The 25,230-nt window shown below is 44.2% G+C and overlaps 1 protein-coding gene and 1 non-coding gene across 2 annotated transcripts; one reads left to right on the forward strand and one right to left on the reverse strand.

Moving 5' to 3' along the window:
* Positions 1-2,859: 2,859 nt before the first annotated feature.
* On the reverse strand, positions 2,860-2,966 carry LOC123454877. Its single transcript, XR_006633533.1, has one exon. It is a non-coding gene; the product is annotated as a U6 spliceosomal RNA (small nuclear RNA).
* Positions 2,967-13,353: 10,387 nt separating this feature from the next.
* Positions 13,354-15,718, forward strand: LOC123454715 (RNA polymerase-associated protein LEO1-like). Its single transcript, XM_045133684.1, is given in 5 exon segments — positions 13,354-13,976; positions 13,978-14,199; positions 14,201-15,103; positions 15,359-15,418; positions 15,420-15,718. Coding segments are annotated over 5 exon segments (1,959 nt in total). The 5' UTR covers positions 13,354-13,373; the 3' UTR covers positions 15,591-15,718.
* Positions 15,719-25,230: the final 9,512 nt, after the last annotated feature.

Below are 25,230 nucleotides of genomic sequence, written 5' to 3' on the forward strand. Positions count from 1 at the left end.
TCTCTCTCATATGTAGATCCTAGCTACAGATGACTGGGCTTCTGCGTGAGAATGAAAATACTTAGTAGCAGAGGCCAGTAAGTTAAAAAGGAGACATAAAGGGAAGAGAAAGGAAGGGAGGAGGGTACTTAATAGGTTGATATTGTATATATGTAATTACAAGGATTGTAATGGGGAGGTAATATGATGGAGAATGGAATTTCAAATGGGAAAGTGTGGGGGTGGGGAGGGAGGGAATTACCATGGGATATATTTTATAATCATGGAAAATGTTAATAAAAATTAAAAAAAAATCAGAATACATGACTGAATATCTAACTCACTTCTTCTGTCATTTTATTTTGTTTAATTTTTTTAAGAATTCATTTATTAAGGAGAAAGAAAGAATGGGTGGGCCAGGACCTTCTATTGCTGCAAAGTAACTCTAGATGCATATACCGCTTTTTGCCTCTGGCTTTTTGTGGGTACTGGAGAATTGAACCCAGGCTGCCAAACCTTGCAAGCAAGTGCCTTTAACCACTGAGCCATCTCTCCAGCCCTATTATTTTTATCTTTTTCTCTGAGAGAGAAAGAGAGAGAGAGAAAAAAGAGAGATAGAGAGAGACTGAGAGAATGGGCACTGCAGGGCCTTCTGCCACTACAAAGGGACACATGCACCACAAAGTGCATCTGGCGTCATACAGACAGTGGGGAATCGAACCTGGACTGTTAGGCTTTACAAGTAAGTATCTTTAACCACTGATACATCTCTCCAGCCCCATTTTGATTTTTTCCAGTTCTTTTTTTTTTTAAGAAAACACATATGCAAATATGGACATTCTTTTTTTTTAAATTTTTTGTTTATTTATTTATTTATTTATTTGAGAGCAACAGACAGAGAGAGAAAGAGGCAGATAGATAGATAGAGAATGGGCACACAAGAGCCTCTAGCCACTGCATAGGAACTCCAGACACGTGTGCCCCTTGTGCATCTGGCTAACGTGGGTCCTGGGTAATCGAACCTCGAACCGGGGTCCTTAGGCCTGACAGGCAGGTGCTTAACCACTAAGCCATCTCTCCAGCCCCCCCCCTTTTTTAAATATATATATTTTAAGTGACAACTTCTATACTCACAGACAACAAACCATGGTATTTCCTCCCCTCCCCCGCTTTCCCCTTCATAACCCTGTTCTCCATCATATCCCCTCCTTCTCTCCATTATCTCTCTCTCTTTTTTTATTTTCACAGTTTTTATTAACATTTTCCATAATTATAAAAAAAAAAAAAAACATGGTAATACCTCCCCCACCCCACACTTTTCCCTTTGAAATTTCATTCTTCATCATATTACCTCCCCATCTCAATCATTGTACTTACATATATACAATACCAACCTATTAAGTACCCTCCTCCCTTCCTTTCTCTTCCCTTTATGTCTCCTTTTAAACTTATTGGCCTCTGCTACTAAGTATTTTCCTTCTCACACAGAAGCCCAATCATCTGTAGCTAGGATCTACATATGAGGGAGAACATGTGGCACTTGGCTTTCTGGGCCTGGGTTACCTCACTTAGTATAGTCCTTTCTAGAGCCACCCATTTTTCTGCAAATTTCATAACTTCATTTTTCTTTACCGCTGAGTAGAACTCCATTGTATAAATGTGACATATGTTCATTATCCACTCATCAGTTGAGGGATATCTAGGCTGGTTCCATTTCCCAGCTATTATAAATTGAGCAGCAATAAACATGGTTGAGCACATACTTCTAAGGAAATGAGATGAGTCCTTAGGATATATGCCTAGGAGTGCTATAGCTGGGTCATATGGAAGATCAATCTTTAGCTGTTTTAGGAACCTCCACACTGATTTCTACAATGGCTGGACCAGATTGCATTCCCACCAGCAGTGTAGAAGGGTTCCTCTTTTTCCACATCCCCACCAGCATTTATGATCATTTGTTTTCATGATGGTAACCAATCTGACAGGAGTGAGATGGAATCTCAATGTGGTTTTAATCTGCATTTCCCTGATGACTAGTGACGTAGAACATTTTTTTAGATGCTTATATGCCATTCGTATTTCTTCCTTTGAGAATGCTCTATTTAGCTCCATAGCCCATTTTTTGATTGGCTTGTTTGATTCCTTATTATTTAACTTTTTGAGTTCTTTGTATATCCTAGATATTAATCCTCTATCAGATATATAGCTGGCGAAGATTTTTTTCCCATTCTGTAGGTTGCCTCTTTGCTTTTTTCACTGTGTCCTTTGCAGTGCAAAATCTTTGTAATTTCATGAGGTCCCAGTGATTAATCTGTGGTATTATTGCCTGAGCAATTGGGGTTGTATTCAGAAAGTCTTTGCCAAGACCAATATGTTGATGGGTTTCCCCTACTTTTTCTCTTGCAGTTTCAGAGTTTTGGTCTGATGTTAAGGTCTTTAATCCATTTGGACTTAATTCTTGTGCATGGAGAGAGAGAATAAACTATTTTAATCCTTCTACAGATACATATCCAGTTTTCCCAACACCATTTACTGAAGAGGCTGTCTTTTCTCCAATGAGTATTTTTGGCACTTTTATCGAATATCAGGTGGCTATAGCTACCTGGACTTACAGCTGGGTCCTCTATTCTGTTCCACTGATCTACATGTCTGTTTTTGTGCCAGTACCATGCTGTTTTTGTTACTATGGCTCTGTAGTATAGGTTAAAATCAGGTATGGTGATACCACCAGCCTTACTTTTGTTGCTCAGTATTATTTTAGATATTCTAGGTTTTTTGTGATTCCAAATGAATTTTTGGATTGTGTTTTCTATTTCCATGAAGAATGCCTTTGGAATTTTGATAGGGATTGCATTAAATATGTAGATTGCTTTTGGTAAGAAGAATATGGAACGCTTCACAAATTTGCGTGTCATCCTTGCGCAGGGGCCATGCTAATCTTCTCTGTATTGTTCCCATTTTAGTATATGTGCTGCCAAAGCGAGCACTAGTCTCTCTTTTAATTTGATGTCATCATCTTTTCTTTCCTACTATGAGGGTCTTGTGTGGGTCTTGCTAGGCATTGCGAGGTCTTGGATATCAAGTCCAAGTTCTGTCCAGACAGTTTTTTGTAAGGAGTGGTACCCTTCCTGTGGCTCTTACATTCTTTCCACCACCTCTCCTCAGTGGACCCTGAGTCTTGGAGGGTGTGAGATGTTTCAGTGCTGGACACTCCTCTGTCCCTTCTTCTCCACATTATGTTGCCTTTGGGTCATCCCAGTGGTCATCGCCATCTGAAAAGAGAAGCTTCTTAACCAGAAGTGAGAGTAGCATTGATATATGGATATGAACATTAAGTGTAGTGCTTTCGGGGCATATTGGTGAGAGTAATATATGCATTTATTTTTCCAGTTCTGGCAGAACTGTTCTGCAGGCCTGGTATGCCTCTTCCTGGAAAGGTTTTGTGAGGGCGTGATAAACTATTTTACGGTGGTGTTGATGAGCAAATCCAGGGTCTTGTGTGTGCTAGGTAAGTGTTCTTACATTGAGCTTCACAGCTAGCACCTGTGTAAACTTGTCTTGGCTGTACCACTGTATCTTTGGCACTCTGTCATGTCAACCTGGATGAATGATCCGGGTAATTAAATAGAGGCTGTTTGAACTGCCCTGTAAGAAATTCGTTACGTGGAGGCTGGAGAGATGGCTCAGCTATTAAAGGCACTTGCCTGAAAAGCCTAATGACCCAGGTTCGATTCCCCGGTACCCACGTAAAGCCACATGCACAAAGTGGTGCATACATCTGGAGTTAGTTTGCAGCACCTGGAGGCGCTAGCGTGCCCATTCTCTCTGTGTGTGTCCATCTCTCTTCTATCTCTCCCTGCTTGCAAATACATAATTTTGAAAATATTTTATTCATTTATTTGAGAGAGAATGGGTGCACCAGGGCCTCTAGTCACTGCAACAAACTCATATGCATGTGCCAGCTTGTGCATCTGGTTTTATGTGGGTACCGGGGAATCAAACCAGGATTCTTAGGTTTTGCAGGCAAGTGCCGTAACTGCTGAGCCATTTCTCCAATCCCCAAATAAATAAAATTTAATTTTTTTATTTAAGCAACATTTTTTATTAGATATGGACATATTTTGTATGTACAAATCACATGTTGGTACCATCTTTTCCCTCCTCCTTGCCCCTTTTCTGAAGAGGCCTTACTTGTTGGGGATGCAGGTCAACCCCACGAGGATTGTGGGTCATGCATTATGGGGGGCAATGTCTCAGTGAAAAATGTCCCAACTTGTGGCTCTAACAATCTTTCTGGCCCCTCTTCCACAAAATTCCCTGAGCCATGCTGTAGGCATTTTAAATCTATTTCAATGATGGGCATTTAGGAGCCTCTGGATCTCTGGTTTGGTAGGTGTGGAGTGACCTCAGTATCTATCACCATTAAAAAAAAATTTTTTAACTTAAATTTTTTTTTTTATTAACAACTTCCATGATTATAAACAATATCCCATGGTAATGCCCTCCCTCCCTCCACTTTCCCCTTTGAAACTCCATTCTCCATCATATCCCCTCCCCCTCTCAATCAATCTCTCTTTTACTTTGATGTCATGATCTTTTCCTCCTGTTATGATGGTCTTGTGTAGGTAGTGTGAGGCACTGTGAGGTCATTTTGTGTCTGGAGGGCACATTGTATGGAGTCCTACCCTTCCTTTGGCTCTTACATTCTTTCCACCACCTCTTCTGCAATAGATCCTGAACCTCAGAAGGTGTGATAGAGATATTGCAGTGCTGAGCACTCCTCTGTCACTTCTTTCCAGCACATGATGCCTTCTGAGTCATCCCAAGGTCACTGCCATCTGAAAAGAGAAGGTTCTCTACCAAAAGTGAGAGTAGCATTAATATATGGGTATGAACATTAAGAGAAGTGTTTACTGGGCAGTTTGATAAGCAATTAAAAACTCTTTAAATTTTATTTTAGAGAGAGAATTGTCATGCCAGGGCCTCAGCCACTGCAACTGAATGCCAGATGCTTGCGCCATCTAGTGGTCATGTGCAATCTTGCATTTGCCTCAGCTTCATGTGTCTGGCTAACATGGGATCTAGGGAGTCGAACATGAGTCCTTAGGCTTAACAGACAAGTGCCATAACCGCTGAGCCATCTGTCCAGCCCCAAATAAATAAAAAATTTAAAAATATATTTACATATATATCTATGGCCATACCACCCGAATGTACCCAATCTTGTCTGCTCTTGGAATCTAAACAGGGTCGGACCTGGTTAGTGTTTGGATGGGAGAAATTCACCTACTCTGGGCTGGACATGATGTTTTGTGCTTGTAATCCAAGCATTTGGGGTGCTGAATCTGGAGGGTTTCTGCAAGTTTGAGGCCAGCATGGACTACTTAGTGAATTCCAGGCCAGCCAGAGCTACTCAAAATAGCTTCTCAAAAACAGGAGGAAAAGAAGGTTGTTTATCTATCCTGCACCATTATGCTAGAAGGGGCATGTGTGGGCATGCAGGGCAACAGTGGAACCAGCCTTCCAGCAAGAACTGTGCAACACTGTGAGAGAGGCCATCTTGGTCCTTTCAAATCAGCCCACCCATCATGGAATGCCACTGATGAGCTCTATCAAGGCCACATAGAGTGCAGCAGGGGTCCTGAGCCCAGCCAGGATCAAGATAGCGGGCTGGAGAGATGATTCCGTGCCTCGAGGCACATGCCTGCAAAGCCTCCTGGCCTAGGTTCAATTCCCCAGTCCTGACATAAAGCCAGAAACACAAAGTAGCATGTACATCTAGAGTTTGCTGCAGCAAGAGACCCTGGTATGCACTCTCTCTCTCAAAAGTACATAAAATACTTTTTAAGATTTACTTTATTTATTTATTTTTATTACAGAGAGAGAGACAATGGGCACACCAAGGTCTCTAGCCACTGCAAATGAATTTCAGACACATGTGCCACCATGTGCATCTAGCTTATGTGGGATCGGCAGAATTGAACTTGGGTCCTTAGGCTTTGCAGGCAAGTGCCTTAACCACTAAGCCATCTCTCCAGCCCCATAAAATATTTTTTTAAAAAGAATAGCCAGGAGTGGTGGCACACACCTTTAATCTGAGCACTCAGGAGATAGAGGTGGGGGGATCATTATGAGGTTGAAGTCAGCCTGGGACTACAGAGTGAGTTCCAGGTCAGCCTGGGCTAGAGTGAGATCCTACCTCAAACAAACAAACAAACAAACAAAAAAGCATTGGCTCAGGCTGGAGAGATGACTCAGCCACTAAGGGTTCTTTGAAAAGCCTACCAGTCTTGGTTAAATTCTCCAGTACCCACATAAAACCAGATCCACAAAGTGGCATATAAATCTGGAATTCATTTGGAGACCCTGGCACACCCATTCTTTCTTTCTATTTGCCTCTTTCTCACTAGGCTTAGTGGTTAAGGTGTTTACCTGTGAAGCCTAAGAACCCATATTTGATTCTTCAGGTCCCTTGTAAGCCAGAATCAAATGTGTAAGGTTACACATGTGCACAAGGGGGTGCATGCATCTGGAATTTGATTACAATGGCTGAAGGCCCTGTCATGCCAATTCTCTCTCCCTCCCTCTCTCTCAATCTTTTTTTTTTTTTTTTTATTGACAACTTCCATAATTGTAAACAATATCCCATGGCAATTCCCTCCCTCCCCCTACTTTCTCCTTTGAAACTCCACTGTCTATATCTCCTGCCCCTCTCAATCAGTCTCTCTTTTATTTTGATGTCATCATCTTTTACTCCTATTATAATGGTCTTGTGTAGGTAGTGTCAGGCACTGTGAGGTCATGGATATCCAGACCATCGTGTGTCTGCAGGAGCATGTTGTAAGGAGTCCTACCCTTCCTTTGGCTATTACATTCTTTCTGCCACCTCTTCCGCAATGGACTCTCAGTCTTGGAAGGTGTGATAGAGATATTTAAGTGCTGAGCACTCCTCTGTCACTTCTCAGCACCATAGTTCCTTCTTAGTCATCCCAAGGTCACTGTCATCTCAAAAGAGAAGATTCTCTAACCACAAGTGAGAGTAACATTAGTATATGGGTGTGAACATTAAGAGAAGTGCTTACTGGGCAGTTTGGTGACCATAGTATATACATTTAGCCAGACACCAGCAGACATTAAACCTTCATGGGCTCCTGACTACCCCTGTTGTAGGTTTTCAGTATCAGGGATGTATTCTCTCCCATGGAGCGGGCCTCCAGTCCAATAAGGGAAGTATGTTTCCACCATGACAGACATGCCACTATTGCACCCGTTGGCTCATCTGGCCTGGCTGGCAAAATATAAGGCTTGCAGAGTCCACTGTTGAGTATCTTCACTGGTGATTTCTCTCTCTCCCAGTGAATTGTATGCAGCATGGCTTTTTCTAGCTTTCTGTCAGCTGGTCTACATGAAGGAGGTTTTCAGCTCAGCACCAGCAGGATTTCTTAGTGACCCTGCAGCCCAAGTATGTGGAATCTTCAACCAATAGGGTCTTACTATCTATTCCTGGTGGGAAACCAAGGGATCTGGCAATGGCCTGTAATGTTTTGGGGGCATCAGGGACCGCCCTGGCCAACAACTCATTGGAAGGTATCCCATCCCTAGCACTGAAAATTTTCTAGTAACAATCTATGGTTCCTATGTGCTCCATTGTCCAGAAAAGTAGGTTTCTAGATGACTTATTTATATCCTCTTAGATTTTGATTAACCCTCCCTCCACCTTTCCTTTACTCAGTCCCTTTGGCCTTTTCACCCCCATTAATCTGTTCTTCTGCTTACATATATATAATACCATACTATTAGGTCCCCTCTCCCTTTCTGTTCCCTTTATATCTCCTTTCTAGCTTACCCGTCTTTTCTACTGAGTTTTATTTCCACTCACATAAAAGTCCAATCATTTGGGACTTCCAGTTAAGATGGCAGTGTAGGTACCATGCCAAAGCAGCCTAGGGGAGAAAAAGAAAAAGAACCCAGCAAAATATACTCCTCCACTAGAAAGTGAAGTGTATAAAAAATTACCAACTGCAGGAGAGAAGTAGGAGAGATCTAGAGCGTCTAGGGCCCACAGAAGCAGGCAGAAGTGGCTCCATGGGTGGCAGCAGTAAGCCCACATGGCTTACTGTAAGGCTCGGCCTGAGCCACAGGACAACCCAGGTGAGGAGACTCTCCACTCACACCAGAGCTCCTCACAAACTCAAGAAACGTGAAGGGAGGACAGCAGGGAAGAATGGAGGAGCAGCTCGTGAGGTAGATGATTGCATGGACCAGTGGGAAAACGTCAGCCATCATCCACAGACTCCCCTCCCCCACCGCCAGCATAAGTGCCAGCAAGAACCAGAGACCTGGGGAAGGGAGCTCACCCACACAGCACCCAACAGGAGAACAGAGCAGTGATCCAGGGACCCAGCCAACCTATCTGAGCCCACAGCACAAAGAAGAGGGACCCAAGCAGGAGCGTAACATAACTCAGACCAAAATCAGCCCAAAAGGTACCTGGGATCACATCAGGGAAGGGTCTCACATGGTCATAGGCTGACTTGGAACCCTCAACAGACCAGAAATCTTAGCCTCTTGGTTGAAAGGATTAAGGGTGTGGGACAACACACATCATGAGGGACTGTGATTTTGTTTAAAGATCTGCTTGTCATAATACCTACTATTGCATAATTACTCTGTGCTGTTTTTCATTGGATGTGTACATTGTTTAGTTAAATTTTAGAATCTGCCTGTATTTTGTTCCACCCAGCCTTCTTGACTCTCACAGCAGGCAAACCCAACGTCAAGGGTCACTTTTGATGTTATTCTGAGAGTCTTAAGAGCCACACTGAGCACCTTAACCTCCTACCTGAAGATATATAACATCAGATTGATTGATACATCTAATAATACTGCAGCTAATTAGAAAATCCAAGCATTAAATTAAGCCAAAATGTAAAAATATGTACATTATAGCACAAGAACACACACAAAAAAAATCAAGACAATACAAATCTACCAAAAAGTATTAATGCATCAGAAATGACCTCCAGTGAGACTGATTTAGAGGAAATGCCTGAGAAAGATTTCAAATGAATTATTATAAGTATGTTCAAAGAAATCAGGGAGAAAATCAAAGGAATGAAAGAGGAAATCAAAGGAATGAAAGACATAGGAAACCAATTTAATGAAATGAGAACATCAATATAAGACATGAATAAGCAAATGGAAATAATAAAGAAAAAACAGAATTACTAGAAATGATAAACACAGTCAAAGAAATAAAAAACTGTAGAAAATATCACAGTAGAATGGATGAAGGAGAGGACAGGATATATAAACTAGAAGACCAGGTGGCAGATCTAATACAGTCCAACAAAGAGAAAGACAAAGTAATAGGAAAGTATGAATGGGAATTTCAAGATATTCTAGACACTATGAAAAGATCAAGCATAAGAATTCAGGGTATAATAGAAGGAGAAAATTTTCACTCCAAAGGCATAGTATGTGTTTTCAGCAAAATCATAGAAGAAAACTTCCCTCAAATTGGGAAAGAGACGCCAATGCAGATACAGGAAGTCTTTAGGATACCAAAAAGACAAAACCTGGGAAGAACCTCTCCTTGCCATATTATAACTAAACTACCAAACAAAGAAACTATATTGAAAGCAGTTAGAGAGAAAAATGAAGTCACATATAAAGGCAAGCCCATCAGGATCACAGCAGATTACTCAACACAAAATTTCATAGACAGAAGGGCCTGGAATGATGTATTCCAAGTTCTGAAAGATAACAATTGTCAACCAAGGTTCCTTTATCCTTCAAAGCCTAGATGTCCTTCAACTGATGATAATGCAATAATGAGGATGTGGCCCATTTATACAATGGAGTTCTACTCAGCATTTTTCTTTAGAAAACTGCTTTCCTTTTTCTTTAGAAAAACGAAATTAAGAAATTTTCAGCAAAATGGATGGATCTGGAAAGGATTATACTAAGTGAGGTAACCCAGGTCTAGAAAACCAAACGTCACATATTCTCTCTCATATGTGGATCCTAGCTACAAATAACTGGACTTCTGTGTAACTAGGAAGAAAACTTAATAGCATAGGCCAATAAGCTAGAAAGGAGATATAAAGGGAATAGAAAGGGAGGAGGGACCTAATAGGATGGTACTGTACATATGTAAGCAGAAGAACAGATCAATGAGGGTGAAAACATCTTAGTGAGGTCAGGGGAAGAGATTGAGTAAGGAGAGGTGGAGGGAGGGCTAATCAAAATCTAAGAGGATATAGGACTTCCGGTTAAGATGGCAGCGTAGGTACCATGCCAGAGCAGCCTACGGGGAGAAAAGACAAAAAAAAACCTCAGCAAAATACACACTTTTACTAAAAAGTGAGGTGTATAGGAAATTGAAATGTCAGCAGAGAGGTAGGAGAGATCCAGAGTGTCCAGAGCCCGCACAGGCTGGCAGAAGCAGCTGTAGCAGGTCCGCTGATCATGGCAGTGGCATCAGTGCACCAGAAAGCCACAGGGCTTGGCTCCAGCCGCAGGAAAAGCAGGAGCTTCCACTCACACCGGAGCTCTCCGCAAACTCAAGAAACGTGAAGGGAGAGCATCAGTGAACAATGGAGGAGCAGACCACGAGGTAGAAGAACACATGGAACAGCGAGAGAACCAGAGCAGCTACGGCTCCTTCCCCTCCCCCACCGCCAGTGCCCAGCTTCAGCGACCAGTGCAGTGGTCCAGGGACCCGGCCACACCAACTTGAATCGACAGGGAGACCCAAGCGGGAGCAGAGGTAACTGGGATTACACCAGGGAAGGGTCTCACCTGGTCACAAGCTGACTTGGAACCCTCAACAGATCAGAAATATTTTTTTTTTCATTTTTATTTATTTATTTGAGAGCGACAGGCACAGAGAGAAAGACAGATAGAGGGAGAGAGAGAGAATGTGTGCGCCAGGGCTTCCAGCCTCTGCAAACGAACTCCAGACACGTGCGCCTCCTTGTGCATCTGGCTAACGTGGGACCTGGGGAACCGAGCCTCGAACTGGGGTCGTTAGGCTTTACAGGCAAGCACTTAACTGCTAAGCCATCTCTCCAGCCCCAGATCAGAAATATTAATCTCCTTGTTGTCCAGATTAAGGGTGTGGGTGGCGCATCACACACCATAAGGGGCAGTTAGAGGATCTGGTTGTCATAATACCTACTCATGGATAAATACTCTGATAGTCTTGAGAGCCACACCTAACGCCTTAAGCTCCTACCCTGAAGTTATGTAACATCAGATTGTCTGATACATCTAATAATACCCAGCTAACTAGAAAATCCAATCATTAAATAATCCAGGATGCAAAAATATTATATATTATAACACAAGAAACACCAAAAATCAAGACAATATAAACCCACCAAAAAGAATTAATACATCAGAAATGACCTCCAGTGAGAACGAGGATTATACTAAGTGAGGTAACCCAGGCCCAGAAAGCCAAGCGCTGCTTGTTCTCCCTCATATGTGGATCCTAGCTACAGATGATTGGACTTCTGTGTGAGAAGGAAAAAACTCAGTAGCAGAGGCCAGTAAGTTCAAAAAGGAGATATAAAGGGAAGAGAAAGGAAGGGAGGAAGATACTTAATAGGTTGGTATTGTACATATGGAAGTAGAAGAATAGATTAACAGGGGTGAAAAGGCCAAAAATGAGGTCAGGGGAAGAGATTGAGTAAAGGAAAGGTGGAGGGAGGGCTAATCAAAATCTAAAAGTAAGCAACTAAATAATATGGAATCCTCCGGTTTCGGACAATGGAACACTCAGGAGCCATAGATCATTGTTAGAAAATTTTCAGTGCTAGGGATGGTATACCTCCAGTGAGTTGTTGGCCAGGGAGGTCCCTGATGCCCCCAAAACATGATAGGCCATTGCCAAGGCCCTTCGTTTCCCACCAGAAATAGATTGTAAGAGATGGCATGACCCTATTGCTGAAGACTCCACATACTTGGGCTGCAAGGTCACTGAGAAACCCTGTTGGACCTTAGCTGAAAACCTCCTCCATGTAGACCAGCTGACAGAAAGCTGGAAAGAGCCATGCTGCATGCAGTTCAATGGGAGAGAGAGAAATCACCAGTGAAGATACTCAACAGTGGACTCTACAAGCCTTATATTTGGCCAAACAGGCCAAATGAGCCAAGGGGTGCAATAGTGGCATGTCTGTTATGGGGGAAACCAACTTCCCTCTAATTTGCCTGGAGGACTGCTCCATGAGAAGGAATATATCCCTGATACTGAAAAACTACAACAGGGGTAGTCATGAGCCCTAGGAGTGTAACATCTGATATCTGTCTAAATGTATATTCTATGCTCACCAAACTGCCCAGTAAGCACTTCTCTTAATGTTCATACCCATATATTAATGCTGCTTTCACTTTTGGTAGAGAAGTTTCTCTTTTCAGATGACAGTGACCTTGGGATGATTCAGAAGGCACCACGGTGCTGAGAAGAAATGACAGAGGAGTGCTCAGCACTGAAATATCTCCATCACACCTTCCCAGGCTCAGGGTCTATTGCAGAAGAGGTGGCAGAAAGGATGTAAGAGCCAAAGGAAGGGTAGGACTCATTACAACATGCTCCTCCAGACACAAAATGTTGTGGATATACATGACTTTACAGTGCCTGACAAGGTGCCTACACAAGACTATCATAATAGGAAGAAAAGATCATGATGTCAAAATAAAAGAGACTGATTGAGAGGGCAAGGGGATATGATGGAGAGTGGAGTTTCAAAGGGGAAAGTGGGGGGAGAGAGGGAATTATCATGGGATATTATTTATAATTATGGAAGTTGCCAATAAAAAATATTTTAAAAAGTCCAATCATTTGTAGCTGGGATCCACATATGAGTCTCTCTCTTACTCTTGCTCTTGTTTTCTTGCATTAAAAAGGCCAGTCTATTGGGCTTGCCTAAAAAAAAAAAAAAAAAAAAAAAAAACTATTGAAAAGCCAGGCATGGTGGTGAACACCTTTAATCCCAGCACTCAGAAGGCAGAGGTAAGAGGATCACTGTGAGTTTAAGGCCAGCTTGAGACTACATCATGAATTCCAGGTCAGCCTGTGCTAGAGCAAGACCATGCCTGGAAAAACCAAAAAACAACGACAAAAAAAATGTAGGGCTAGAGAGATGGTTTAGTGGTTAAGGCATTTGCCTGCAAAGCCTAAGGACCTAGGTTCAATTCCTCAGTACTCACAAAACTTAACAAGGTGGCAGATGCCTCTGCATCTGCAGTTCGTTTGCAGTAGCTAGAAGCCCTAGTGCACTCATTCTCTCTCTGTCTCTTCCTCTCATAAATAATTAAAATATTAACAAAGAAATTAGAGTGAGAATAAAAAGTTAAAATTCAGCCGGCGCCGTGGGGACAGAGGTGCCATGGCGGATATGGAGGACCTTTTCGGTAGCGACGCGGACAGCGAAGCCGAGCACAAAGATTCAGATTCTGGATCTGACTCAGATTCTGATCAGGAGAATGTGGCTTCTGGCAGCAATGCCTCGGGAAGTGAAAGTGATCAAGATGAACAAGGTGACTCTGGACAGCCCAGCAATAAGGAACTATTTGGGGAGGACAGTGAGGACGAGGGGTCGTCTCAGCACAGTGGCAGTGACAACCACTCTGAACAGTCAGATAACAGATCGGAAGCTTCTGAGCACTCTGATCACGAGGACAATGACCCTTCAGATGTAGATCAACACAGTCGGTCCGATGCCCATAATGACAATGAAGATGAAGGCCACAGATCAGATGAAGGGAGCCGTCACTCAGCAGTGGAGGGGTCTGAGAAAGCACATTCAGGTGATGAAAAGTGGGACAGAGAAGACAAAAGCGACCAGTCAGAAGATGAAAAGACACAGAATTCTGAGGATGAGGAGCAGGTGCAAGGGTCTGATGAGGAGAAGATGCAGAACTCCGACGATGACGAGAACATGCAAAACACGGATGAGGAGGAGAGGCCTCAGCTGTCTGAGGAGAAAGGCAAATTCTGATGATGAACAGCCAGTGGCTTCTGACAATGATGACGAGAAACAGAATTCGGATGATGACGAGCAGCCACAGATGTCTGATGAGGAGAAAATGCAGAATTCTGATGAGGAAAGGCCACCGGCCTCAGGTGAGGAGCGCAGGCATTCAGATGGAGATAAGCAGGACCACAAGTCAGAGTCTGCAAGAGGCAGCGATAGTGAGGCTGAAGTCTTAATGACTGAAGCGCAAGAACGCGATCGCTTCGGACTCTGAAGTGGACAGTGATGCCGAGGTGCCCAGAGATAATAGTGGAGCCATGGATCTCTTTGGAGGTGCAGATGATATATCTTCAGGAAGAGATGGAGAAGATAAGCCACCTACTCCAGGACAGCCTGTGGATGAAAATGGATTGCCTCAGGATCAGCAGGAGGAGGAGCCAATACCTGAGACCAGAACAGAAGTAGAAATACCCAAAGTAAACACTGATTTAGGAAATGACTTATATTTTGTTAAACTGCCCAACTTTCTGAGTGTAGAGCCCAGACCTTTTGATCCTCAGTACTATGAAGATGAATTTGAAGATGAGGAAATGCTGGATGAAGAAGGCAGAACCAGGTTAAAATTAAAGGTGGAAAACACTATACGATGGAGGATACGCCAAGATGAAGAAGGAAATGAAATAAAAGAAAGTAATGCTCGGATAGTTAAGTGGTCAGATGGAAGCATGTCCCTGCATTTAGGAAACGAAGTGTTTGATGTATACAAGGCCCGGTTGCAGGGTGACCACTACCATCTCTTTAGAAGACAAGGTACTGGTCTGCAGGGACAAGCTGTCTTTAAGACGAAACTCACCTTCAGACCTCACTGGACAGACAGTGCCACACACAGAAAGATGACTCTGTCACTTGCAGACAGATGTTCAAAGACACAGAAGATTAGACTCTTACCAATGGCTGGCCGTGACCCTGAGTGCCAGCGCACAGAGATGATTAAGAAAGAAGAAGAACGCCTGAGGGCTTCCATTCGTAGGGAGTCTCAGCTGCGCCGCATGAGGGAGAAGCAGCACCAGCGGGGGCTGAGTGCTAGCTACCTGGAACCTGACCGCTATGACGACGAGGAGGCCATCAGCCTGGCAGCCATTAAGAACCGGTACAGGGCTGGAGAGATGGCTTAGCGGTTAAGCGCTTGCCTGTGAAGCCTAAGGACCCCGGTTCAAGGCTCAGTTCCCCAGGTCCCACGTTAGCCAGATGCACAAGGGGGCGCACGCGTCTGGAGTTCGTTTGCAGAGGCTGGAAGCCCTGGCGCGCCCATTCTCTCTCTCTCCCTCTGTCTGTCTTTCTCTCTGTGTCTGTCGCTCTCAAATAAATAAAAAATAAAAAATTAAAAAAAAAAAAAAAAGAACCGGTACAAAGGGGGCATCCGAGAGGAACGGGCCAGAATCTATTCCTCAGACAGTAGATGAGGGCTCAGAAGAGGATAAGGCTCAACGATTACTCAAAGCAAAGAAACTCAATAGTGATGAGGAAGGTGAACCTTCTGGAAAGAGAAAAGCAGAAGATGATGATAAGGCAAATAAAAAACACAAGAAGTATGTGATCAGTGATGAAGAAGAGGAAGAAGATGATTGAAATACAAATGTGAACACTTTTCATGTATTTATTGTACAGCTTGTTTATAAATACGGTGTGAACATGAGTTATTTTGATTGAGATTAATTGATTTGCATATGTGTAATTTTAATTGTAATAAAATATTTTAAAACAAGAAAAAAAAAAATTAAAATTCTAGCCAGGCGTGGTGGCATACAGAAGCCTTTAATCCCAGCACTCAGGAGGCAGAGGTAGGAGAATCACCTTCAGTTCAAGGCCACCCCGAGAGTACTTAGTGAATTCCAGGTCACCCTGAGCTAGAGTGAGATCCTACCTCAAAAAAAAAAAAAAAAAAAGTTAAAAGTCTGGCTGGAATGTAGACTAAATTAAAGGGCAACTTAGTGAGACCTTGTCTGAATGTTAAAAGTAGGAGGCTGTCTGTAAGAATGGCAGCTGTCGATTTAAACAAAGTTAAAATAATAATAATAATTTTTTAAAAGGTAGGGGGCTGGAGAGATGACTTAGTGGTTAAGGTACTTGCCTGCAAAGACTAAGGACCCAGGTTCAATTCCCCAGAACCCACATAAGGCAGATGTACAAAGTGGTGCTTGCATCTGGAGTTTGCTTGCAGTGGCTGGAGGTCCTGGTGCGCTCATCCTCTCTCTCTCTCTTTCCCTCTGAAATACATTAACAAATATAAAAAGTAGTGCCGAGCATGATGGCACATGCCTTTAATCCCAGCACTTGGGAGGCAGAGGTAGTAAGATCCCCAAGAGTTCAAGGCCACCCTGAGACTACTTGTGAATTCCAGGTCATCTAGATTGAGACCCTACTTCAAGAAACCAAAAAATAAAATAAAATAAAAAGTAGGGCTGGAGGTGTGGTTCACTTGCCAGAGTGAATGCAGTCCACACAAAGCTGACTCCCCGCCCCACATAAAGAAGCATATATGTCACTACTCACATGGAGGAAAGAGTATGAGAAAATTGGAGAAAATGTAGACTTAGTTTCGAAATGATGGCCAGGAAAAATCTCTAAGGAGAAGGTAACCACTAAACTTAAAAAAAAAAAAAAAATTTATTTATGAGACACAGAGAGAGAATGGGCATGCCAGAGCCTCTAACTACTGAAAACAAACTCTAGATTCATGCACCACCTTGTGCATCTGGCTTATGTGGGTCCTGAGGAATTGAACCTGGTTCCTTGGGCTTCGCAGGCAAGTGCCTTAACTACTAAGCTATCTCTCCAGCCCTTGCTTTGGTTTTGACATAGGGTTTCATGTATCCCAGGCTGGCCTCATCTCTTTAAGTAGCTGAATGTGACTTTGAACTCCTGATCCTAGTGCCTCCATAACCCAGGTGCTGTGATCACATATGTGGGTAATACGCCTGGTTTATGCAGTGCTGGGGATCGAACCCAGAGCTTCGTGCATGCTAGGCCAGCCCTCTACCAACTAAGCTCTATCCCTAGTGCACCCTGTTTCTTTAAAATGTTTATTTATTCATTATTTATTTGAGAGAAAAGGAGATAGAGAGATAAAGAGGTAGATTGAGAGAATGGGCATGCCAGGGCCTCTAGCCACTGCAAATGAATTCCAGATGCATGCGTCACCTTGTGCATCTGGTTTACGTGGGTGATGGGGAATTGAACCTGGGTCCTTAAGCTTTTCAGGCAAGCATCTTAACTACTAAGGCATCTCTCCAGTCAAGTTGGTTTTTTAAAACATTATTTATTTATTTATTTGTTTTCAAACAAGGATGCAGAGAGAAAAAAGAGAAAGAGAGAATAGAGAGAAAGAATGGGTATACCAGGACCTCTAGCCACTGAAAATGAACTACAGACACATGCATCCTTTGGCTTTGCTAGGAAGTGCCTTAACCACTAAGCCATCTCCCCATCCCTCAATGTATTTTTGAATATATTTTATTTGTCATTTGCAAGCAGGGGGAGAGAGAATAGACACATCAGGATCTCTTACCACTGCAAATGAACTGCAGATGCACACACCACTTTGTGCATCTGGCTTTCTGTGATACTCGGGAATTTAATGCAGGCCATCAGGCTTTGCAAGTAAGCACCTTTAACTGCTGAGCCATTTCTGCATCCCTCAATCTATTTTGTTTTAAATTTTTATTAGCATTTTCCATGATTATAAAAAAAATCCCATGGTAATTCCCTCCCTCTCCCTCCAACACTTTCCCCTTTGAAATTCCATTCTCCATCATATTACCTCCCCATCACAATCATTGTACTTACATATATACAATATCAACCTATTTCAATCTATTTTTTTAATTAATTTAGGGGATGGAGAGGTAGCTTAGTGGTTAAGGCACTTGCCTGCAAACCCTAAAGACCCATGTTTGACTCTCCAGATTCCACATAAGTCAGACGCACAAAGGTGAGGCAAGCACAAGGTCGCACATGCCCAGTAGGTGGTGCAAGTGTTTGGAGTTCCATTGCAGTGGCTGAGGCCCTGGGGCACCAATTCTCTCTCTAAAAAAAATTAATTTATATATGGGGGGGTCATGCCAGGGCCTCTTGCTACTGCAAATGAATGCCAAATGTATTAACTTTGCATTGCCACTGGTCAATCAAAATGGGGTCCACATGCTTTGCAAGCAAACACCTTTAACTACTGAACTACCTCTCTCATCCTGGTTCAATGTATTTTTAATTGTCATATATTCATTGTACATAGTTCATCCATTGCTATTTATTTCCTTTTTTTTTTTTTTTTTTTTTTTAGTTTTATTGAGGCAAGCCCAACAAGCTTTTTTTTTTTTTTTGAGGTCAGGTCTCACTCTAGCCCAGGCTGACCTGGAATTCACTATGTAGTCTCAGGGTGGCCTCGAACTCACAGTGATCCTACTACCTCTGCCTCTCAAGTGCTGGGATTAAAGGCATGCACTGTCACGCCTGGCTAATTTGGAATCTTTTGAGCAAATACCCAGGAGTATAGAGCTGGGCCAGAGGATGGGTCTGTTTTAATTGTTTGAGTAACCTCCATACTGATTTCTATGGTGGCTGGATTAGTTTACGCTCTTATCAGCAGTGAGCTAGGGTTTTCCTTTCTAGATATAATTGCCTTACCGGTGACCTTTAATCACCTGGTTAAGGTGCTGTCACCACTACAAAGTTAGTGTTTCTCTGCACGCATTTTTATTTTTTTGAGGTAGTCTCTCAGTCTAGCCCAGGCTGACTCTGTAGTCCCAGGGTGGCCTCGAACACAAAGCGATCCTCCTACTTCTGCCTACTGAGTGCCGGGATTAAAGTTGTGTGACACCCCACCCGGCTCCTTGATCTTTCCAGAGTTCTAACACTCTGTATCTATCTTTCTGTCTCTCATTTTCTCTCGCCATCTTTTTTTGGTCTGTCTCTTGAGCATCACCCCTCTGCCTCTTAGTGTATCTTGGACTGTTTCTTTTTTCTCGCTCCACGTCTCTATCTCTTTGTCTCTACTTTTCCCTCCTCTCTCCTTTTCTCTCTTTCCGTCTCTCTGTGTGTACACACACACACACACACACACACACACACACACACACACACACACACACACACACACACACACACACACCATAAAACCCTGGGAGCTGTTGTAATATTCTGTTACCAGCAGAGGGAGCCAAACTCAGGCACATCCAGACAGAGGCTGCGACAGCGCCTCCTGCAGAGGACGCGAGCGCCCCCTGGTGATGGCCCTGAGCAGCTGCGTCGCTCCGCCCAGTCGGCTCTACCAGTTACCTGCTCCTGCGCTGTCGCTAATGGCTCCAGCTTCAGTTGCGGTTCTCACTCCCAAAGAAATCCTGAGGGTTTTGTTGTATCTCCTCGGATAGTACGTCGGTTCAGGACCAAGGACGTCCTCTTTTTCTCTTTCTCAATACTGCATCTTCAAATAGAATTCAAATGAAAAACCACAGAAATCCGGTGTTCAGCTGCCACTGGGAAGAGTGACATTGCCATGTCCCGTCAAGAAATGAGCCAGGCATGGTGGCACACGTCTTTAATCCCAGCACTTGGGAGGCAGAGGTAGGAGGATTGCAGTGAGTTTGAGGCCATCCTGAGACTACATAGTGAATCCCAGGTTAGCCTGGGCCAGAGTGAGACCCTACTTCGAAACCTTCCCCCCCCCAAAAAAAGGTCATGAGCTAGAGGGTTGGCACAGCAAGTCTCTTGCCTGAGAAGCCTAAGGACCCAGGTTCAATTCCCAAGAACCCAAGTAAGCCAGATGCACATGGTGACGTATGTGTCTGGAGCTCATTTGTAGTGGCTGGAGGCCCTGGTGTGCCCATTCTATCCCCACCACACCTCATAAATGAGTAAATTTAAAACACATTTAAAAGAAAAAAGAATACAAAAAATAAAAAGAAAGAGCCATAGGGGCTGGAGAGATGGTTAAACAGTTAAGGAACTTGCCTGCAAAGCCAAAGGACTCGGATTCGATTCCTCAGTACCCACATAAAGCCAGATGTACAAGGTGTTGCAAGTGTTTGGAGTTCGTTGGCAGTGGCTGGAGCACCTGGCATGCCCATTCATTCTTTCTTGATCGGCCTGTCTCTGTCTCATAAATAAATACATTTTTTAAAGAGTCATACACACAAAGTGGTGCATCTGGAATTGGCAGTGGCTAGAGGCCCTGGTGAGTCCATTTTTTTTTTCTCTCTGTGTGTCTTCTTCTGTCTCTTCTTGTTTGCAAATAAAATGAAATATTAATTAAAATGAAAAAAATATATTTTTTCAAGCTTTTCTTTTTTTTATATTTTTTGTTTCTTTATTTATTTGAGAGCGACAGACACAGAGAGAAAGACAGATAGAGGGAGAGAGAGAGAATGGGCGCGCCAGGGCTTCCAGCCTCTGCAAACGAACTCCAGACGCATGCGCCCCCTTGTGCATCTGGCTAACGTGGGACCTGGGGAACCGTGCCTCGAACCGGGGTCCTTAGGCTTCACAGGCAAGCGCTTAACCGTTAAGCCATCTCTCCAGCCCTCAAGCTTTTCTTTTTTGTAAATATTTTATTTATTTGACAGACCGAGTGTGTGTACGTGTGTGTGTGTGTGAGAGAGAGAGAGAGAGAGAGAGAGAGAGAGAAAATGTGTGCACTAGGACTTCCAACTGCCACAAACGAACTCCAGATGCATGCACCACTTTGTGCATCTGGCTTTCATGGGTCCTGGGGAATCAAACCTGGGTCTTTTGGCTTTGCAGGCAAGCACCTTAATTGCTAAGCCATCTCTCCAGCCCCCCAAAAAATATTTTCTGAAAAGGGTCATAAAGCCCAATGTCCAAAGCTTGAACCAACATGGAAACACTTTGAGATGGGCAAGGGGGATTTACCAGGTGGTCATAGTTAGAACAGAGGGGCCATGCCACCTCTTCCAATTTTTGGATTTATCAGTTCTACATGTGAAATCTCCACCTCTCGGAAGTCAAGGCTAAGTATGTTTTTCCAGATCCCCTCCTCATAACTTCCGCACGATCTATCTCTTCTGAGAACATGTATGAACAGCCAATGGCCTGAAAGTCCACCCTATGCATTTCACATCACATACTTGAGGAATGGAAAAGGGGCAGGACAGTCAGAAGTTCAAGGTCGTCATCCTCTGCTATGTGGTAAGTTCAAGGTAAGCCAAGGTTATATGAGACAGAGATAGACACACACACGGAGGAACAGACTCCATCTGTCCTCAGCTAAAAATATTTTTAACTGCCTAAAGGATGAAGTTTGTAACTTGGAAGACAGAGGGGGAAATGAGAGCAGAGGGTGAATTCTTTTGATCTGTTATCTCGAACTTTAGAATATTGAGTTATGAAAATTTATTAGGACACAGTGAAATCAAGTGTAGGCTCCATAGTGAGATTGTCTGCCAAAACAATAAAAATGCCTAAGATGGGGTAGATAACTGGATAGATAACAGATAGCTGATTGATAGATAATAATGGATAGATTCATTAAATAATGATAAATGATTGGCCTGTAATTGAACAGATGCCACCGCTTTCTTAGGTGCCTGCATTTCTCTCCTGTGCTGGAACTGCAGGCACGCGCCAGGCCTGGCGTGGTGCAGGGTTTCTCCCCATGTGTTGGCCAAGAAGACCTTCCAGTGCACTCTGCCCCCACCCACTCACTGCCTCAGGCTTCTCCAGCTCGCTTCAGTTTCTGCAGCCAAAACTATGGTTTCTCCAGCCTGTTTCCTCCATTGTCCCGTGGGCTCATCACCCTCAACTCTTGGTGACAATCAGCAGTGTCGTCATAAGGGGGACTCTTCCACGGGGCCAGTCACCAGGCCATGCATGTGCTCTGCAGAAGTATGGGTTTCATTTTTATTTTTTAAGAAGGATGAATTATGAATTATTCAGTTTATTGAAGGGGAAATCACAAATCGTGGGGTTTATTTAAGGGAGAAATCACAAATTGTGGGTTTATTTCAGGGAGATTGGGATCTAGGAAGGAAAGTTAGAACAGAGTCATAAACGCGTGGGAAGTACAAAACACACTGTCGCGTGGAAACACTGCACAGTTTATAAGGTTCATTTAAGAGAAATTGATGTTTTTTTTTGGGGGGGACTGGAATTGAGGTACAAGCATGTAGACTTGAGAGAAACTGAGGCTTTTAAAGAGAAATTCGGGAAAAGCTGTTGACATGTGGAAAAAAGAATCTAGGGGCTTGTGGAGGGAAACTCCGGAAGATTCCACACATGATAGATTCAGAAACCAGATGAAAATCATGAGTGTAATCAAAGACAGAAGTTACCCCAAACTATAAAGCACACACACACACACACACACACACACACACACACACACATATATATATACATGGAGAGAGAGAGAGAGATTGAGAAAATGAATGGCTGTACCAGGGCCTCTTGCCATTGCAAAAAAAAGTGCCTTGTGCCACTTTGTGCCTCTTTCACTACGTGGTGTGGTACTTTGAATATCCCCCAATAGACTCGGGTGTTTTATAAAAGCTTGTCTCCATCCACCTGGCTGGGGGTGTCACTGGGGTCGGCTCTGATTGGTAGGCCCAGTGCTTGAGCTCTGCCTGGGGACCCCACTGTGGGCCGGTATTTCTCTGTGTGGGCCCCTGAAAGGGCGCCAGCTTCTTTTGCCTTTATGGAACCTCCCCTGGATCTGTAAACCTAAAATAAATCCCATTCCTCCCACAAACTGTCTGGTTTGGTGTCAGCCTTTAATGGCTGAGCCATCTCCCCAGCCTACGAGGGGCTTTAATGGCCCTGTGTTAGGGTGAGTACCCAGGCTTTGTAGATTTACCCGCGTGGGCATCACCTGCCCAAGGCCTACCCCCACTTTTGTGAATCTTGTGAGGGTGCCTGAGTTAGATGTCCCAGATTTCATCTGCCACAAGGGTGAGTTCAGGTCAGGGGCTGCAGCACTGTAACTTACCAAGGCGACAGAGGCTAATTTGTTCCTTTCTTTTTTTTTTTAAGAGAGAGAGAGAGAGAGAGAAAGAGGCCGATGAACTCCAGAAGTGTGCATCACCTTGAGCATCTGGCTTACGTGGGTATGGGGAAATCAAGTCTGGAACCGGGGTCCTTAGACGTCACAGTCAAGCAGTTAGCTGCTAAACCATCTCTCCAGCCTTTCTTTCTTTCTTTCTTTCTTTTTTTTTCTTTTTTGAGAGGGAGAGAGAGGATGGGCAGGCCAGAGCCTTTCAGCCACTGTGAACCAACGCTGGGCGTGTGCGCCCCTTGTGGGCATAAGTGGTATTGCATGCTTGTGTCACTTGAGTCTGGCTATGCATGGACCTGGAGATTCAAACAGCAGTTCTTAGGCTTCACAGGCAAGCGCCTTAGCTGCTAATCCATCTCTCCAGCTCGGATTTGCTCCTCAGTTCCCTAGTTTTCCTACCTAGAGTGTGGGTAGTTTCCCTAGGTAGGAAAGGGGTTCTCCCTTTCAGCTGTGAAAACCCCGTTGAGAAAGTGGCCTTCTCCCAAGGGCAAAGTCCTTACTACCGATCGGCATCTCTGCTTCGAAGGTCACCCTTGTGGAGACAGCCTTCGTCTCCTCCATGTCCCCTCATATCTTCCAGGGGCCCCATTTTCCTGCCCCATCCTTTGTACTGCCAATTTAGCATTCTTTTTCCTAAAAAGTATAGATGGGCTGGATAGATGGCTTAGCTGTTAAGGCACTTGCATGCGAAGCCTAAGGACCCAGGTTCTACTCTCCAGATCCCACCTAAGCCAGGTGCCCAAAGGTGAGGCAAGAGCGAGGTCGCACGTGCCCACCAGGTGGCACAAGCGTCTGGAGTTCCACTGCAGTGGCTGAGGCCCTGGGACAATTGTCTCTCTCTGCTCTCTTGCTAAAATAAAATAAAAACATTCTGCTTTTGTTGTGTCTTTTGGGCCAGCACTCTTGAGGTCCTCACATATCTGTAAAAGTAAGTAATACCTTCACTCACTTCGTGTCAATCTGATCCATAGGCCCAGCCCAACTGACCACCTCTCCTAAGAACTAGGATGAGAAGGGAAGGCATTTGCCTACAAAGTAAAGTAAGGACCCAGGTTTGATTCCACAGTATCCATGTAAGGCCAGATGCACAAGGTGATGCATGCATGTGGAGTTCATTTGCAATGGCTAGAGGCCCTGGTGCACCCATTCTCTCCCTTTTTCTTTCTCTCTCTAATAAATAATAAATAAAATACTTGGGAAGGCGGCTCAGTGGTTAAGGTGCTTGCTGGTAGAACTAGGATGAGAGCAAGTGGGATGGGCATGCCTGTACTTCCAGCCCTGGGGAAGTGAAGGCAGGAGAATCAAAGGTTCAAGCTCATCTTTAGCTGCATGGTGAGTTCCAGGCCATCCTGGGCTATGCAAGTCCCTGTACTGACTAAACAACAAATGCCAGGCATGGTGGCACGCATCATAGTGGCACTACGGAGGCAGAGGAAAGGAGGATCACTGTGAGTTCGAGACCACCCAGAGACTACACAGTGAATTCCTGGTCAGCCGGGGCTAGAGTGAGACCCTACCTCGAAAAACTAGGGAGGAGGGAGAACCTAGGGCAGGAACTGAAGACCTCCAACTTCTCCCATACCAAGCAGCAGTGATGTGGAGGGTCGGGGGTCAGAGCCGAGTTCTGGAAGCAGATACAGAGACCCCAGTAGGACCATCCCCAGTGTGGCTCCACCGCCCAGAGCCACACAGCTCTCTTAGTGGGGAGTTCCTTCTGGAAGAAGCAGAGTCAAGTCTAGACTTCAGGATAGACCCTTCAGAGTTGAAAACAAGGGGAAACAAAAGTGTCAGACAGCATCCCCAACCGAAGATTCCTTTCTCTGAAAAAAATGTACCACCTAGGACACCTGCTGGTAACTGGTGCTTTGGGAAGGGGATGAGTCTCCTAGTGAAATGGAATGGCCTAGCTAAATAACTCGTCAAGGGAGGTGGACCCAGTGACAGCATTTACCCACACAAGTGGAAACTGCCGCTCAGAAGGGCATGGCCTGCCAGCCCTGCACGGCGGCCAGAGCTAGTGGGGTCGGGTGATGTCCTGCTCCCTGCCTGTGCACGTGGAAGTGGGGCGGGCCACGCTTGTCTTGTGGGGTCTGGTCTGAGCCAGGACTCCTCAGCCAGGTGTCTGGGAACCTTAACAGCCAACCAGGCTTCCCTGCGCCCCAGACGCTGACGACGCCCCCAACATAGGAAGAGTCCCAGACTCCTGCA

The sequence above is a fragment of the Jaculus jaculus genome, chromosome 14 (assembly GCF_020740685.1).
Source record: "Jaculus jaculus isolate mJacJac1 chromosome 14, mJacJac1.mat.Y.cur, whole genome shotgun sequence".
Classification (NCBI taxonomy): Eukaryota; Metazoa; Chordata; class Mammalia; order Rodentia; family Dipodidae; genus Jaculus; species Jaculus jaculus.